General features: G+C 33.0%; 1 protein-coding gene across 12 annotated transcripts in view; it reads right to left on the bottom strand.

The window, feature by feature from the left end:
* Positions 1-17,975, bottom strand: part of LOC139519919 (uncharacterized) — a 71,324-nt gene that overhangs the window by 38,276 nt on the left and 15,073 nt on the right. For 8 of the 12 annotated variants that reach the window (XM_071312235.1, XM_071312230.1, XM_071312231.1 and 5 more), the window contains exons 1-3: positions 10,770-16,354; positions 10,220-10,358; positions 9,091-9,165 (exon numbers count right to left, since the gene is read on the bottom strand). Coding sequence is in view for 1 of the 12 variants with exons in the window: in XM_071312238.1 (XP_071168339.1) it covers positions 16,350-16,368; positions 16,788-16,885 (117 nt within the window). In the remaining 11 variants the exon portion in view is untranslated. Of the gene's footprint in view, positions 1-9,090; positions 9,166-10,219; positions 10,359-10,769; positions 16,369-16,787; positions 16,886-17,975 lie in introns of those variants that run through there. The other 4 variants (XM_071312241.1, XM_071312239.1, XM_071312238.1 and 1 more) reach the window with 3 other exon arrangements.

Genomic DNA, 17,975 nt, shown 5'->3' with positions numbered 1-17,975 from the left:
ATAAATTTTTCGTGGCTATCAATTTTCACTGTTAAGGTAAAATTGTATTTTCATCAGTATATCATTTCTTGGTATTACAACAGTCTGTATATCCTCATCAGTGATGTCACTAAGTTTTGAAGAAGCAGGCTGAATTTCTAAAATAGGCGGCAAGTACATGCGGACGGCGAAGCCGTTCGCGTCGACGAGCTTGCTCGTCGCTACTACGGCGGGGGGTCTGGGGCCCCAGGATTTTTTTTTAAAATGGTGCAAAATCCTGCATTCTGGGGGTGTCCTAGACCCTTATTCAGACCTCTGAAAACATCATTTTTTACTGAAGATAATGTAAATGATTAACTAAAATTAGCAACATGATGGGAAAATTTTCTGTACATGTGATCACATCATTGATCATCTTGATGGACCAATATACATTTTTGTGCATTTTCCTGCAGGTTGACTGCTAGTAAATATTTTTGAACTGAAAGAATCCAAAAATCTTAGTTTGAATAGAAACATATTGTCTCTGGTTTGAATTGTCACTTGAATAATTTAGTTTTAAATGAAAATTGTAATTGTGACATTGAGAACATTGTTTTAATTTTATATTAAAAAAGTGTTGGTTTTGTTTTTACAAAATTAAAAAACAATATTCACTGACTAGTAGTCAGCTGGAGCTTCGATTTCAAAGTTAAAACTGTTACAGAGGTGCTATATTTTATAAAATCGTATGCTATCCCAAGGACGTATAACTAAAATAATATACGTCCTTGGCTATCCCCAAAAAGATTTGAAAATTTAGACTAAAATTCCTGCATTCTGAGCATACATTTTGTACCTGAGAGTGATTTAGATGCTTGGGAAAATGTTAATTTTGTCTTATTTTTGTTGTTGACTTCAATCACATTGATTTTTTTTTTAAATGAGAATCCGTAGTCCTGGCAAGGCTAATCTATATTATATTTTTTTCTGGGAAGGTGTCTTTTGTAAGACAACTAAGGAAGTCTGTTCTTGAATATATGTAAATAATACACAGGCAAGTGCCTGTGAAATAATAGGTGAAATATTATAATTTTATTTAAAAAATAATCGAATTTATTAAATATCTTGATCGATTTATTTGTGTACGTACTTAGTGACAAATGACCCCCTTTTTTCTCATATAATAAAATTGAGAAAGGAAATGGTGAATATGTCAAAGCGACAACCACCCGACCATAGAGCAAACAACAGCCGAAGGCAACCAATGGGTCTTCAATGTAGCGAGAATTCCCGCACCCGTAGGTGTCCTTCAGCTGGCCCCTAAAATATGAATAATAGTACAGTGATAATGGACGTCATACTAAACTCCGAATTATACACAAGAAACTAAAATTTAAAATCATACAAGACTAACAAAGGCCAGAGGCTCCTGACTTGGGACAGGCGCAAAATTGCGGCGGGGTTAAACATGTTTATGAGATCTCAACCCTCCCCCTATACCTCTAGCCAATGTAGAAAAGTAAAACAATAACAATACGTACATTAAAATTCAGTTCAAGAGAAGTCCGAGTCTGATGTCAAAAGATGTAACAAAAGAAAATAAATAAAATGACAATAATACATAAATAACAACAGACTACTAGCAGTTAACTGACATGCCAGCTCCAGACCTCAATTAAACTGATTGAAAGATTATGTCTTCATCATATGAATATCAGGTACAATCCCTCCCGTTAGGGGTTTAGTATCATACTATCATAAAATATATGAGAAGAACATAACCCGTGTCATGCCAACAACTGTTTTTTTAGAAATAAATGTGTTTAGTTCCGATGCAAAGACCCTATCAGTGAATCAATGTTAAAGCCAAAATATGCAATCTTTAATGACCTGACAACAGTATCGTAACTATATCCCCTTTTAATAAGTCTATTTAAAGGTTTTGTTAGTTTCTGAGGAGAATACTGACATTTTTGTGCTTTATAAAGAATATTTCCATAAAATTTTGGATGTGAAATACCTGAACGTATAAGATGTCTGCATGTTGAGTTATATTTACGAATTATTTCCTTATACCGGTGATAAAATTTAGTAAATGTTTTGACCAGTTTGTGATATCGAAAACCCTGGTGTAATAATTTTTCAGTAATACATAAATTTCTCTCGCTAAAATCTAATACATTGTTACATACACGAGCGAATCGTACAAGTTGAGATATATAAACACCATAAGATGGTGACAAGGGAACGTCACCATCTAAAAATGGATAATTAACAATAGGAAATGAAAAATCATCTCTTTTATCATAAATTTTTGTATTAAGCTTCCCGTTTATGATATAGATATCAAGATCGAGGAAAGGGCAGTGGTCATTGTTATCATTAGCTTTATTTAAAGTAAGTTCTACAGGATAAATTTCTTTAGTATACATACTGAAGTCGTCATTATTTAGAGCCAATATATCATCCAAATATCTAAAAGTATTGTTAAATTTTTGTATCAAATGTTGTTTTGATGGGTCTTTGCTAATTTGTACACGTATTTCAAACATGTTGTCAAGCTATGTCATTTTATTTTCTCTTATTTGTTAACTATTCAGTAATCAGTAAACTAAAATCCTTTTGAACTATAAAAGATGTTTTTAAAAATTATTTGTGGTCGACAATATTCTACTTTCGTTATTGACCTTCATTCTCTGGACACCACGTGGTCGTGGGCTTTGAAATGTGAACTTCAAAAGGTGCTGTTTTCCAGATTCTTGACAACATTATATATATATTATGCTTTCTTTTATTTGACTGATATATTAATTTCCATAACATGCTATTGTCATCTTTGGCTTATTCCTTCTCTTGAAGCAAAAACCAAACAGGGTCATAATGTCCATCGGAACGTCTCTCTTTTTATCCTTGCAAACATTACAATACTTACCGACTTTAAGGTAACACGATACCGAATGGCATATCTCCCGATTTCCAAACTTTTTGGCACACATGTTCTTTGAATCGAGTTACATCGAAATATGTAATAAAAAATGGGGGTCACCATTTTTGTTTTCTTGGTATTTTCATAGGAAAGCATCAATTTTGGCGACAAATTTACCTAGGTATATAAGGGAAATGCCTTTTTTTCGGCTTACCTTTTTAAATTTTCAAATGGATGGCTATGTTCTTATATACGGAGAAAAACAAAAAACTAACATAATATACAGAATTGCATACTGAATCCATACACGTATAGAAACTCATATGTCACCATCCTTGTTTTTGAGATAAATAGCTTTAAAGTTGATTGATACCCTTAGAATTGGACCGAAAACGTGTGACGTTATTGAATGCAGAACGTAACGTTACGGTATTACTACTCAGCATATTGAAAACAAAATATGTGTCGGGATCTGAATGGTGTTTATTTTATTTTCATTTCCCCTGTTGGGTTTCGTAAATTTCCTTGTAATGCAATATGCAATTCTGCTGATATAATTTATTTCGTTCTGCACCTGGAAATTTCACTCACATAAATTAACATTAATCTCGTCTGATTTTCACAACGAGCATATATACTTGAAACTTGCTTGAACTGGTTGGTTCCACGTGAATCAAGCATAAATCAGGATACATGTACACGTTAAATTCACGTAAATTTTTAAAATAAGATTATTCAAAAATTGAATTAAAATCATGAAAAATACCTTCATCTTTTTGTAAAGTTTATGTGAAAATAACATAAAAAATTTCATTTGAATAACTGAGTATTTAGCTCCATTATTTAAGACAATGGTGGTGTCGCTGCTTTATCCATGCAGAAATAGAGTACTTTAAAAATTTGATTCAGTTAACAGTTTTATGATTGATCGGTTTTTGATGGTTGTTTAACGTTCAGTGGCAAATAGTTCATGCATGTTCGGGACGATACAATACAATTTTGAAAACAGTCGGACAAACCTTGCAAACTGTATCGAAAATTTCACAGTGTCATTTGTGGAAAATTATTTACGAACAAATCTTGAGATCATATATGCATTCTTTATAAGTACAACAAACTGCAAATGCGAAACATAAAAGTTTCAGCTTGAAATTCCACATGTAGGAGATGTAACCCGGAGTCTGCGTGCCTTTTATATTTTATCAAAACGTCTAATCCAGCAACCTGTCATGAACAAAAAATAAAGAATATCCAGACGATATGCGCACTTTTAATATGAGAAGTAACACCAGGTACATAATTTAAACCTGAAGCAAAAAGACTGTAGTCCTAAATAATAAGCCGTATAAACCCTATATACGCCAAGTGCGGGATTGACGGTAGAACGGATACGGGTGAAACAATATGATGATACATGTACGTGCTCTATTAGGATTTTGGTGACAAAACATATTTGTGAATATGCAGTTCATATAATGGAATGGTAATTTGGAGATTTAAAATGAAGTAGTAATGTAAGCAAGCCAACATTTCCTTCATTTTGTCTTTGGTGGAAAGTTGAGATTAATTGGCAATTTTACCGCACCTCCTTTATATTTCATTATGGTTTGAATTTTCTCCAGAAGAACAAAAGTTTTAGGACTTAAACAAAGAGCCTGAAATGTTACTGTGATAGTTATACTTTCCAATTTAGGTGACCAACGTTTACTAAAACTTCAAATTAGAAATAACATGATACTCGCCCAATTACCATTAGTCACAATTTGCTTGATGTCTTTGGTTTTGATGTCGTGAAATGTCCAGATGTTGCTATCTCATAAATTACAAATCCCATGTCTCTATTTATCATTCTGTGTACAAATGACATGTTCCATATATTTTTTTTTATTTGTACTTGTACTTTTAAAAATAAAGTTTCATGTTACCACACTTCCATAATTAGCAAGCGGAAACGTAGATATTTCTTTTTGCGTAAATGTTCGTAAACTTTGTCGATTTCTTTGAAACAATTAGAGGCAATGATTTCAATTTTAACAACTGAAGTTTATAGTGACGGGTGTAAATTGTAGGATTGATTGTTGGTTGCTAAACGTCCAGTGGCAAATATGTCATGCATGTTCAGGACGAGAACATGTTAACATTAATAAAATACTAGATATATAGGTTTGGTAATAGAGGCGATCAGGGAAGATGGTTGAGAAAATTTGGACTGACACTGGAAAATGAGGGTAAATCATGTGCGCAATACAGTCCCTCATGACCTAAAAAGGCAATTATGTTAATTGTCTATAGTCATTTTGCCTCCGAACTTGTACATGTACATCATTTCCAACTCAAATCACACAAAAATATTTATTGATGCAAGTAGATACTTGAGACTGGCTTTAATCAGACTCTAACGGGACCTGATTTTTACTTTTTTTTTTATTTTTGCCGATTCAAGTTCCCATGTATTTCTCAGCCTACGGTTACTTTCTCAGGCCTCATTATGATGTTGCTGTCTGTCTATGATATTACGACGCTAGCACTTTATTTTTAAAATGTTTCCGAAACTATATCGGATTTACTCTGTACAGACCAATGAAACGGTTTACACTTGGAACACAGGAAATGTTATTCGGCAAAATTACCAATTAAACCACTTTTCTACATTCCATACTAACAAACTATCTTCTGTATGAGTTCAAAGTCTGCTTGTATTGTGCTTTTTTGCTTTATTCTATCCGTATTGAGGGGGGAAGGACCTTTATGGGGACTCCGGGATCAGGTGTTTTAAGCTCGGTATTTCGGGATTGACCCTTTCGGATGGTGGGATTTCATTTTTTTTTAATTCGTGACCTCGGGATGTTTTTAAGTCCGGGATTTCGGGATCAGGACCCCTCCTACCCCCTCCCCCCTTTTCCGTATTCTCAACCAGATAAATTTCCTTTTTCCATTTTGCCCGAGCGATGTTTTTGACGACCATTTTTACACGAATTAATAGCTGTACAATTAAATTAGACAAAATTTTATTTTCAAAAACAAAACATTGGGATACGGCGTGCATCATGAAAAAGTTTTTATTGCAAAAATAAACTACGAGTAAAATAAAATGATAAAAGAGGCATAAAACCCAGTCTATTTTCCATAAGAACATAATTATATAGATAAATCGTGCAGATGCTAAGATATTAAAGAAACAGGATATGAATTAAAAGTAAATTAATACATTGTTTAAGGTTAACATTGAGCAGAAGAATTACCGGAAAATGATAAAACAATATTTGTCGAAAAGTTAACCGTTACGTATTGCATCAAAACTCTCGGCACTCTGCATCTACAAAAAGTTACCGTTAAAAATGTCACATAGTTATGATTATCCAAAATATTTTTTCTTTATTATTTTAAATAATCACTTTGTGATTGCAGAACCTGGGGCCTGGTTTTCGAAAGTATCTTATGACTAAGACATGTCTTATGATGGTCTTATGACATGACATGTCATAGTCGTAAAATATGTTTTCGAAAAGCTGTATTGGCTTGTATGTATGAACGTTATTCGATAACGTCAGGAACGATAACTCGTGGCGTAACGTCATTCGGTATCGTGTTACCTTAAATAGACGACCAATCAGCGGACTGCATTTACGTGAACTAAATTTAGTCAAAGGTAAACACTGATTTACATCCTTGTTTATCGCGACTTTAATCGTGGAAGCTGATGCATTGAACAATTATTTTTTAATATTAACCTGATTATCTTTTTTATCTTATTAATTTTTTTTACTCATGCAAAAATAGCCCGCGGGAAAAGGACAATAACCGGCGAAAATCGCCGGCTGCCGGCTTCTAACGACATCACTGCTCATATAAAAACATTGTACTTTGTTAATAAAATTGAGAAAGGAAATGGTGAATATGTCAAAGCGACAACCACCCGACCATAGAGCAAACAACAGCCGAAGGCAACCAATGGGTCTTCAATGTAGCGAGAATTCCCGCACCCGTAGGCGTCCCTCAGCTGGCCCCTAAAATATGCATAATAGTACAGTGATAATGGACGTCATACTAAACTCCGAATTATACACAAGAAACCAAAAATTAAAATCATACAAGACTAACAAAGGCCAGAGGCTCCTGACTTGGGACAGGCGCAAAATTGCGACGGGGTTAAACATGTTTATGAGATCTCAACCCTCCCCCTATACCTCTAGCCAATGTAGAAAAGTAAAAGAATAACAATACGCACATTAAAATTCAGTTCAAGAGAAGTCCGAGTCTAATGTCAAAAGATGTAACAAAAGAAAATAAATAAAATGACAATAATACATAAATAACAACAGACTACTAGCAGTTAACTGACATGCCAGCTCCAGACCTCAATTAAACTGATTGAAAGATCATGTCTTCATCATATGAATATCAGGTACAATCCCTCCCGTTAGGGGTTTAGTATCATACTATCATAAAATATATGAGAAGAACATAACCCGTGTCATGCCAACAACTGTTTTTTAGAAATAAATGTGTTTAGTTCCGATGCAAAGACCCTATCAGTGAATCAATGTTAAAGCCAAAATATGCAATCTTTAATGACCTGACAACAGTATCGTAACTATATCCCCTTTTAATAAGTCTATTTAAAGGTTTTGTTAGTTTCTGAGGAGAATACTGACATTTTTGTGCTTTATAAAGAATATTTCCATAAAATTTTGGATGTGAAATACCTGAACGTATAAGATGTCTGCATGTTGAGTTATATTTACGAATTATTTCCTTATACCGGTGATAAAATTTAGTAAATGTTTTGACCAGTTTGTGATATCGAAAACCCTGGTGTAATAATTTTTCAGTAATACATAAATTTCTCTCGCTAAAATCTAATACATTGTTACATACACGAGCGAATCGTACAAGTTGAGATATATAAACACCATAAGATGGTGACAAGGGAACGTCACCATCTAAAAATGGATAATTAACAATAGGAAATGAAAAATCATCTCTTTTATCATAAATTTTTGTATTAAGCTTCCCGTTTATGATATAGATATCAAGATCGAGGAAAGGGCAGTGGTCATTGTTATCATTAGCTTTATTTAAAGTAAGTTCTACAGGATAAATTTCTTTAGTATACATACTGAAGTCGTCATTATTTAGAGCCAATATATCATCCAAATATCTAAAAGTATTGTTAAATTTTTGTATCAAATGTTGTTTTGATGGGTCTTTGCTAATTTTAGTCATAAATTGTAACTCATAACAATACAAAAACAGGTCCGCAATAAGTGGTGCACAGTTAGTCCCCATTGGAATTCCAATAACTTGACGATATACGGAATCTCCAAAGCGAACAAAAATGTTATCAAGTAAAAATTCAAGTGCATAAATAGTATCAAAGCATGTCCAATTGACATAGTTCTTTTGTTTATTGCTACTAAAAAATGATCTAAAAGAGTTTGAACATATGTACTCGCATTCCGACTTTTTAAATGCCCAGTTAATTAGGGATGTGAATTTTTTCTTAATAAGAATATGAGGCAAAGTGGTATATAGGGTAGAAAAATCAAAACTTTGAACAGATTCAAAATCACCAATATATGCATGCAATTTATCAAGTACTTCCAACGAGTTTTTGACACTCCAAAAGTAATTAATTCCACTATTTTCAAAGGCCTTATTTGAACAATTTATTATCAGGTTTTTTATTGTACCAAGTGTACTAGTAAGTAAAACAGACAATTTAGTAGTTGAACAATGGCTGGAAGATGAAATAAATCTATATTTGTAAGGTTTTTTGTGCAGCTTCGGAAGCCAGTACATAGTTGGGACTTTCATTGTGTTTGGTTCTGCTTGTAAAGAAGTAGCTAAAAGTTTATGTTTGTTACAGATGTCGTTTTCTGAAAATGAAGTCAGTTGGAATGTTGGTGAATTCATGATTTCCTTTTGCAGAACCTCTATATAAAATTTACGTCAAACAATAATGATATTATTAGCAGCTTTATCAGCCGGGACAAAAACAAATTCCTTGGCTAGTTCTGTTAGTTTATTTTTGATACGCGAAATAGGGTTTTTATAGTTTTTTAAACATATAAACTTGTGGTTTTGTGTGCTGAACAAATTCCATTAAAATTGCTATCCCACTAATATTATATCTGCAAGAAAGTTATTTAGTTATCAATAATTTCTGAAATTTTTTTGAACAGCTAATCTTAGTCACCTACCAGTTCATCTAAGTTGCTTTGTTAGGACTGGAGATCCATCTTTTGACTTTGTTCTTCAACTTCAAAAGCCATCACCTATCAAATAAAACGATATCTAGTTACCATAGTGTGATAAATTATGCTGAGGAACAAATTTAAAGAACCTTGCAAATAGAACTAGAGGCTCTCAAGAGCCTGTGTTGCTCACCTGTTACTGTATTTACTGATGTCAGCCATCTTGGTTGGTAGGCGGGGTCATTAAACACTTTTTTTAAATAGATACCCTAGTAATGATTGTGGCCAAGTTTGGTTAAATTTGGCCTATAGTTTTAGAAAAGAAGATTTTTGTACAAGTTACAAAAATGACAAAAAGTTGTTCAATTTGACTATAAAGGGCAATAACTCCTTAAGGGGTCCTCTGACAATTTTGATCATGTTGACTTATTTGTAGATCTTACTTTGCTGAACATTATTGCTGTTTACAGTTTATCTCTGTCTATAATAGTATTCAAGATAATAACCAAAAACTGCAAAATTTCCTTAAAATTACCAATTCAGGGGCAGCAACCCAACAACAGGTGGTCTGATTCGTCTGGAAATTTCAGGGCAGATAGATCTTGACCTAATCAACAATTTTACTATATGTCAGATTTGCTCTAAATACTTTGGTTTCAAAGATATAAGCCAAAATATATATTTTACCCCTGTGTTCTATTTTTAGCCATGGCGGCCATCTTGGTTGGATGGCCAAGTCATCGGACACATTTTTTAAACTAAATATCCCAAGGATGATTGTGGCTAAGTTTAGTTAAATTTGGTCCAGTAGTTTCAGAGGAGAAGATTTTTGTAAAAGTTTACGGACGCCGGACGATGGACGCCAAGTGATGAGAAAAGCTCACTTGACCTTTCAGGTCAGGTGAGCTAAAAATGTGGCAGTTGAATCTAAAACAGGATTGACTCCGACAAATATGTGCTAAACTAAAACATGACATTGGGGTTAATAATTATGTGAATTAGCTAAAACTACTATTTCTTCAACAAATTAATTTGGATCCAGTTTATCTGCATTATCTCAAGTGTGACTGAAAAGATACAGTAATACGTCAAGTTAAACCTTATTATAACCAACTACATTTTCTATAGTTCTTACCTTATCATTCAGAGCAGAATTTTCTGATTGAAGTTCAGCATTTTTTGTGGCATTAGTTTCTCCATTAATTCTACTTTCTCAGATTCTCTCCTTTAAGTTCTGAGACTTTGCATCTTGTGAAGCTATTGTATTTTGTGCTCTGAATAAAAAGAGAAATTTTGTTTAATATCATCTACAAAAGATTTTCTGGTTTCCAAAATAAAGATTATTATTTATTGCCTAAAAAATATTGTCTTGTTTAAAAACAAAACCTGGAAAACCTTTAAATTTTCTCAGTATATAAATTAAGTTTTGTGGAAAATTGTATTACTGGCATTGTACCTTAGAGATACCTTTTAAATATTTTTTCTGGTTATTTTTTATGATGTGATAAAAGGGGCAGATCTACATTTAAAATGAGTGCATCAAAAGAAGCACCTGGTAGAAACTTAACTGATCTTTTCCCTACATTTACCCAAAATAACCATATTTTGGTGTCATTTTGGTCTCTTGTGGACAGTTGTCTCATTGGCAATCATACCACATCTTCTTTTTTATATATTATATATACCTTTTAAAATCTGATTGTAATTCATGTGTTCAGTTTTATCTTGAACTGTTTTATTTTCAATTTTCTGTTTCTGTAACATATGTTTATAAATTTATTCAAAGTTTCTTCATCTGTTTTGTGTTCCTCTTTCGAGCACATGGTTTTATCTTGGTATGTATGAAGTTCTGAAAGTGTCTCACGATGTTTTATTTTTAACTGTTCAAGCTCCTTCATGGCTGTTGTATATGGAAGCAAGTCATTTTGAACCCTGTCATTTCATACCCGAATCTGCCATTTGTACCCAAATCTGCCATTTTGTACCCAACATTTACCATTTCATACCCACGATAATATCCATTTCATACCCAATGGGCCAAATGCATCTACCATTTCGTACCTCATGGACTTAATACATGTACCGTTAAGTTATTTCGTATCATATTTTTGTATAGTTTTTCATGATTTTAATGGGGTTTTTTTTATAAAATAAAACATATTAAATAAAATTGTGCATCTAGACATAACAATTTTATAAAGACCAATGAATAGTTTGATTAAGCAGCATTTGGAAACTTCAATAGTTATAATTACAATTTGTTTGTTTGCAGGATTCGTCCCAACCTCGTTGTTCTTGAAACAATCTTTACTTGTTTACTTGTAAGTTTCCTGACGTATAAGTGCCATTGAGGATGAGTTCTAGAGGTTCTTTCTACCAGACAAAGAAGACTAGTAGCGTTTCGTTAATTTGATTGTTGGGACAGACGAGACCAACCACTTGTATACAGATAAATAGAATTACCATATAAGCTTATGCTATCAACACTATCAGAGAAGAGTTCCCATAGTCGAATGTGGTACATGAAGGCTTCTAAGAATGCACAAGTGACATGTCTGACTGAAACAGTTAGTAAACGGACTTAACAGTGACCTAAAGACACAGACCGCTAATTGTTCTTGATATTTGAAACTGCATGCATATATACGTTTTTGAGAGAGATTATTTATCTTGTGTCTGACGAAAACTAAATGCCTGCATGGTTATATCTTCCCATACCTTCGTGTTGGTTTGGTGAGTGTTCTCTCAAAATAGTAATTCAAAAATTGTTTTGGTTGATGTAGATTTACACCAATACCGAATTTCGTCTATATATTTCACAAGTATATACCATGGAGAAGCTCTGAAGGTATTTACTACTTCCATTTTGTTTGGATGTTAAACATCGATGTTTGCAGCAATATTTAATGACTAAAATGATGATGGTAGAAAGAAATATGAGCATCATGTAGCAAATATTACATGATCTTGGACCATGAGTTGTCAATCTGTATTCCAATACAACCATATTGAGTAGCTTGTAATTTACAGGGTTCTTATGTCGTTTGACTCCGACACACATCTTTTACTTTAAGATGTATGAAAGGTTCTCTCTCTCTATATATATATGATATGTAACAATAATCAAACTGGTATGAAGATTTTTTTATACAGTTTACACAATCATTAATAAAGAATCACAGCAACACTACGATATAACAAATGGAAAACTTAATTATTTTTAAGTTATAACCATGCTATGCAGACATCAAGTAAGTGCACATGAACATCAATTAGGAACACGATGTGTGATTTTGTATAACTAAAAATATCAAAGAGAACAATAACTTTGTCATGCAAACATTTGTTTCCCAATGTGCCTCTCTTTTTATCTCCACTCCTTTGCAATAACTATTTCCCTTTTTTGTCGATCATTTATAATAGATAAAAAAAAATGATGAAACTATACTTATTCAAGAAATCCACTTTAAGGATTAATTTTTTTTTTAAAATGATAAATTACGACATTTGTTTTATTATATGTACATGTAATAGATGAATACAATAATGAAGGTGTTAATGGGTGTACATTCATGACGAATAACGGTAAAAATTCTTGCCAATTTTTTTTCAAAAATGATGCTAACATTAGTAATTTGAGACCTCTGACGAATCACGGTAAAATTTTAATCAATTTGAGGCTAATTGTAACTGAAAATCACTGTGTGTCGCCTGACAGTAAAAGACATTATAACCCTCAATAATGCTACATGTAATTGTTTTGTCTTTCTTTGTATGATGCATGAAAAGGGTTTATTTTCACTTGTTCATAATTTTGTCATTTTTTTCCGCGTCAGCGACCAAATGGTTCAATATATTGGTGGTGCTCTGTACATTCAAACAAATCTAGATGTCCAGCAACAGTTATTCCGTCTGGTTCAAATTTCAGACCAGGTTCTCATCAACACAACCATGACTAAGCTCATGGAGCAATTATCAAACTTAAGATAGATTCACAGGTATTTACCTATTAATTTACATAACATACCTATTTAAATATCATTACCGAGAACATAATTTAAAATAACAGTTTACATTTCCATGTTATCAACATTTAGAATTATTTGAAAGATATACAAAAAAAGGCGATGTGGTATGATTTCAAAGTTGACAACTATCAACCAGAGTTCAACTGACATAGATAGAAAGAAACTATTTTATAAATTAATATTTGAGCCTGTCGATTTTACTAAATTGATCTTGTTTCATATGAAATCAAACTTAACATATTTTTCCATTCACTGTCTAAGCAAGAAGCCACAACCAATGCCTTCAAGCCAGCAGCACACATAGTCAATGAAGCCATGGTTAGTCATTCCAATCATACAGCCCCAGCAGGTAGCAGACCTAATGTACACAACCTTCAGACGTCCACTAACCGTCTACGTGATAAAAGCAGACCAAAAGATTCAACAGATTTAAACTTTGAGGTATGATTTGAACTAAGTGAATGGTTTCTTCCAGTATTATCAGATTATTTACAATAATTATATGATATGTAATTTATTATCCGAAAATATAAATAAAATTGATATAAGATGTGGTATGAGTGCCAATGAGACATAATTGAAGTGTAAAAACACAGCTCAGCAACATGAAGATTAGTGCGTCCTTCAACAATGTGCAATTATTTATCCGAAAATATAATAAAATTGATATAAGAAGATGTGGTATGAGTGCCAATGAGACATAATTAAAGTGTAAAAACAACATTGTGCAAAACCCAACCGCATAGCAAATATAAAACATTTTATAGCATTATACATTGTACTAATTTGTTTATTACAATAAATATACATTGTACTATAATAGTATATGTATTCCCTATTTCAGATCAACAATGACTTTCTACCAGAGAACTTTTTCAAGAAAGATGTTGTTGTTGACAGCAATCGACACCTCTTTTTTGCCACTGATAGCCAGTTAGACGCCATTTTCCTCAGCCAAAGTGTGGTACATGGATGCAACTTTCAAGATCATCAGTAAACCATTCTACCAGATGTTTTCGATACACCCATTCATTCGTACTGGTGAAGATAACTCACAATTATGTCATAGGAAAGATTTTGAAGTTGAAGCAAAGGAAAAAAAAAAATATGAAACAAGTATAACATTTTAAACTTAATAAAAATAAATTAAATAGTCCTGAGTCTGAATCCGAGACAGTTTTTTTTTTTATCACTTTCCTATTTTCTTGTGTTAAGATGACTAATTGGTAAATTTTAAAAAGCTCAAACAGGTGCAATATTTTAAGCACGTACACACTAAATTAATTACAATGCTTCATAGATAAGACATAGATAAGACATTAACATATGTAGTGCAGAAGATCTCATGTTTTTATCTCATGTGTTATCTCATGTTTTTGTGCTCGTTTGCCATTTTGGCATTATATGATTGTTTTTGTTAGTGCTTTCTGTTTATATTGTTTTGTATATGCATACCAACAGTACAATAAAATATTTATTAAGTCTGTTTGTTTTTTTTAATTATTCATGATTGAGTAATTGTTTATTATGCACATGTGGACTATACGTCTTTGAAACAGTCTCACCAAGACACGCAACACATAAAAATGAAATGCCATACATAATAATCTTCCATGAGGTACAAAAAGCATACATAGCAGGCGCGTAGCTACGTTTACGTCAAAACGCCCGAACTTGTTTGACACACATCAGTTTTATAATTCTTTCTTCATTTGCTTGTAATTGGGGATCAAATAGATGAAATTTACTTTTCAGCCAAATGGTATCATATATATTATCTATTTGTTCATTTTCTGTCAAGTCTGAATCTATACTGTGAGTTCTATACTCACTTCTCATTTGTTTAAAGCAATTCCTTATCTGCTGAGATTCGTTTTGTGGTTTACAGTTTTGTGGCCCCGGACGGTGACATATTATTTATGACTCAAAATCGAGACATGGCGATCCTAGATTTCGTTGGCGGCGTCAATATTTAGGTTCAGTATGTTGTTCAACTGGTCTTTTTTAAATAACAATAACTTTGCCAAACCTTTGTGAAATTTTACGATAGTTGAACAGAAACTGCTTATGGCCAAAAGAGTAAAGTGACTGAGAGCATAGTATTGAAATTATATGGAGTTTATTTTCCAGTGTTTTACAGACAAAAATTAACAGGTACTAATAGATAATAGTCTGCATGGGGCTTACATTTTTTACACAATTTCTTTGTCAACATTTCATTGAATTAAATGAAACTTTAGCAGAATCCAAGCATTTTTTACATTTTTTGTCTGAAGCAAAGTTTTGAAAGTTAAATTTAGAATGCAAATAGGGAATTTGTTAAAGAGACAACAACCCGACCAAAGAGTAGACAACAGCCAAAGGCCACCAATGACAATGGGTCTTCAATGCAGCGAGAAACTCTCACACCCGGAGGCGTGCTTCAGCTGGCCCCTAAACATGCTAAACAAAAATGTACTAGTTCAGTGATAATGGACGTTCAATGTTTATTCATTTTTCAGTATTATACTGAGAGACTGCATGGCTTTTAAAAAAATAATAAATGCATATTAACCTTCATAGTTTGTCATGAAACTTGGGCCGAAACTAATATTCCAGATCAAGAAAAATATTTAAAGAAAATGTTTTTTGTATAAATCCTGTAATGGAATGATAAATGGTTACTCTTCGTGCAGAGAAAATCTCAGACGAGGAGTTTTTGTTGGTTCAGTGCCCCTACGGCTCTCTTTAAACATATTTTAAAGTTACTGGTTTTGACATTTTCTCTAAATCCAATGACCATTATATTTCAAATTAACAAAATGAATAATTTAACATAACAAATACACCATTTAGATTCTAAAGTATGTTGCAACTGGTGATTTTTTAATGACAGGAATGGTATCCATTCTTGATTAATCGTTATCCTCTGTGGGCTTCGCTCCTTAGCTCTAACCCACTACCAGCAAGTGTTTGACATGGACCCGTTTGGGGTCCTCCGACCCCTCGCCAAGGTTCGGGCATACACATAAAAATGACCTAGCTACGCCACTGCATAGTTATCTTCCATGCGGTACGAAATGGTATTACATATAAATATTCGATGAGGTATGAAATGGCATACATATTAATCTTCCATGAGATTCTGCCATGAGGTACGAATTGTTATTACATGTTAATATTTGAAATGGTCAAGGTACGAAATGGTCAGGGTATGAAATGGTTTTTGCAAAGTACAAAATGTGGGGTACGAAATGACTATAATTCTTGTATATATCTGTAAACAAATAAAAATAAATATATTGGTTATTTAGAAGTTTTATTAAATTTCTACAAGCTGCATCAAATTTTAATGAATTGGTACAGCACGGCTGATACCAATAAATAATCTTTTCAACAGTCTAAATGTTTGGTTAATTGGTTATATTCTGAATGGAATGCAATGGTAACCTTTAAAATTTATGTGATCTTTTGTGGGTTTTTTATGTTTCATAATACATGTCAATTCCAATGCACTGACTCTTGAGCTGATGATAATCTCGGAGACTAGGAGTCCGCAAGTAGCGGCAGTATCTCTTCAGGGCTAGAAAATGAAAATCATATTTTATAAATTTGGTGTATTAGAGGGGCTTCTGAGATTCAACTATGTCAAGAATACTCAATGTAAATTAAGACAGACAATAAACATTTATCTACCTCTTCTTTGTCTTTATTTTCTGTCTCCTGAAGTCAAAGTTCAGTCTGTTTTTCTTCACTTGTTGATCTGGACTGTTGGATTTTATCTCCTCAGATTCCTATAATAAAACACACAGTTATTTTGCAATTACACAATTTGGAATTTCAGCAACCTTATTTAAACTTTTTCTGACACTTAAATATGTGAGTATTTACATTATCAAGGGCAAAATACATTACAGCTATTTTTATACAACCACAAAACAATTTTTGGAATCATATAATGGTATGATGTCGAAGTCGTCTGCGTCCTTTGAAGACACATTGGTTTCCGGACAATAACTTTAGTTTACGTGAATGGATATTTGGAATTTTATAAGAAGCCTCAATACCACGAAAAGAAGTTTGGGATTGATTTTCAGGATGATGGTTCCAACTGTTTATAACTGGAATAAGGGCCCCAAAAGAGGTCCTAAAGAAGCATTTTTCTACTTTCAGGATAATAACTTGTGTATAAGTATTTCAATTGCTCTGAAATTATTCCACAATGTTTAATACCACAAGTAGAAGGTTTGGTTTCATTTTGGGGGTTATGGCGCCAACAGTTTTGGAATTAAGGGCCAAAAACACATTTTTGTAGTTTCTGGACAATTAAGCTTGTATGTAAGAGTATGGATCTATCTGACATTGTACCACAAGGTTTCATATCACAAAAGGAAGGCTTGGATTGAGTTTGGGGGTTGTTACCCCATTCATGCAGGAATTGGATCCAAAAAAAAAGGGCCAAAAATTGAGCACATATTTAGTTTCCAGATAATAACTTGTGTTTAAGGGTATGGATCCTCTGAAATTATACAAGGTTCCATACTACAAGGGAAAGGCAAAGATCAAGTGTGGGGGTCATTGCTCCAAGGGGGATTTCAAAAAGTTTTGGGAGGTTCCAATTTTTTTAAGGGTTTCAAATTTATTTTCAATTTTTTTTTAAAGTTTCAAGAAGAAATCTTTAATTGCACAGTATTGAGCAATAGATTTGTAAGATCTTGATATTTGTTTTGTGTCAGAAACCTATTTTATGACAAAGGAGTAGGGGCTATAATGGCCTATAATGGCCCAAGTTTACAAGATAAAACAAGAATGTGTCCAAAGTACACGGATGCCCCACTCGCATTATCATTTTCCATGTTCAATGGACTGTGAAAATGGGTAAAA

The sequence above is a fragment of the Mytilus edulis genome, chromosome 4 (assembly GCF_963676685.1).
Source record: "Mytilus edulis chromosome 4, xbMytEdul2.2, whole genome shotgun sequence".
In the NCBI taxonomy this organism is placed as follows: Eukaryota; Metazoa; Mollusca; class Bivalvia; order Mytilida; family Mytilidae; genus Mytilus; species Mytilus edulis.
The sequence above is the reverse complement of the archived record's forward strand: the minus strand, read 5'-3'. Positions and strand labels throughout refer to the sequence as shown.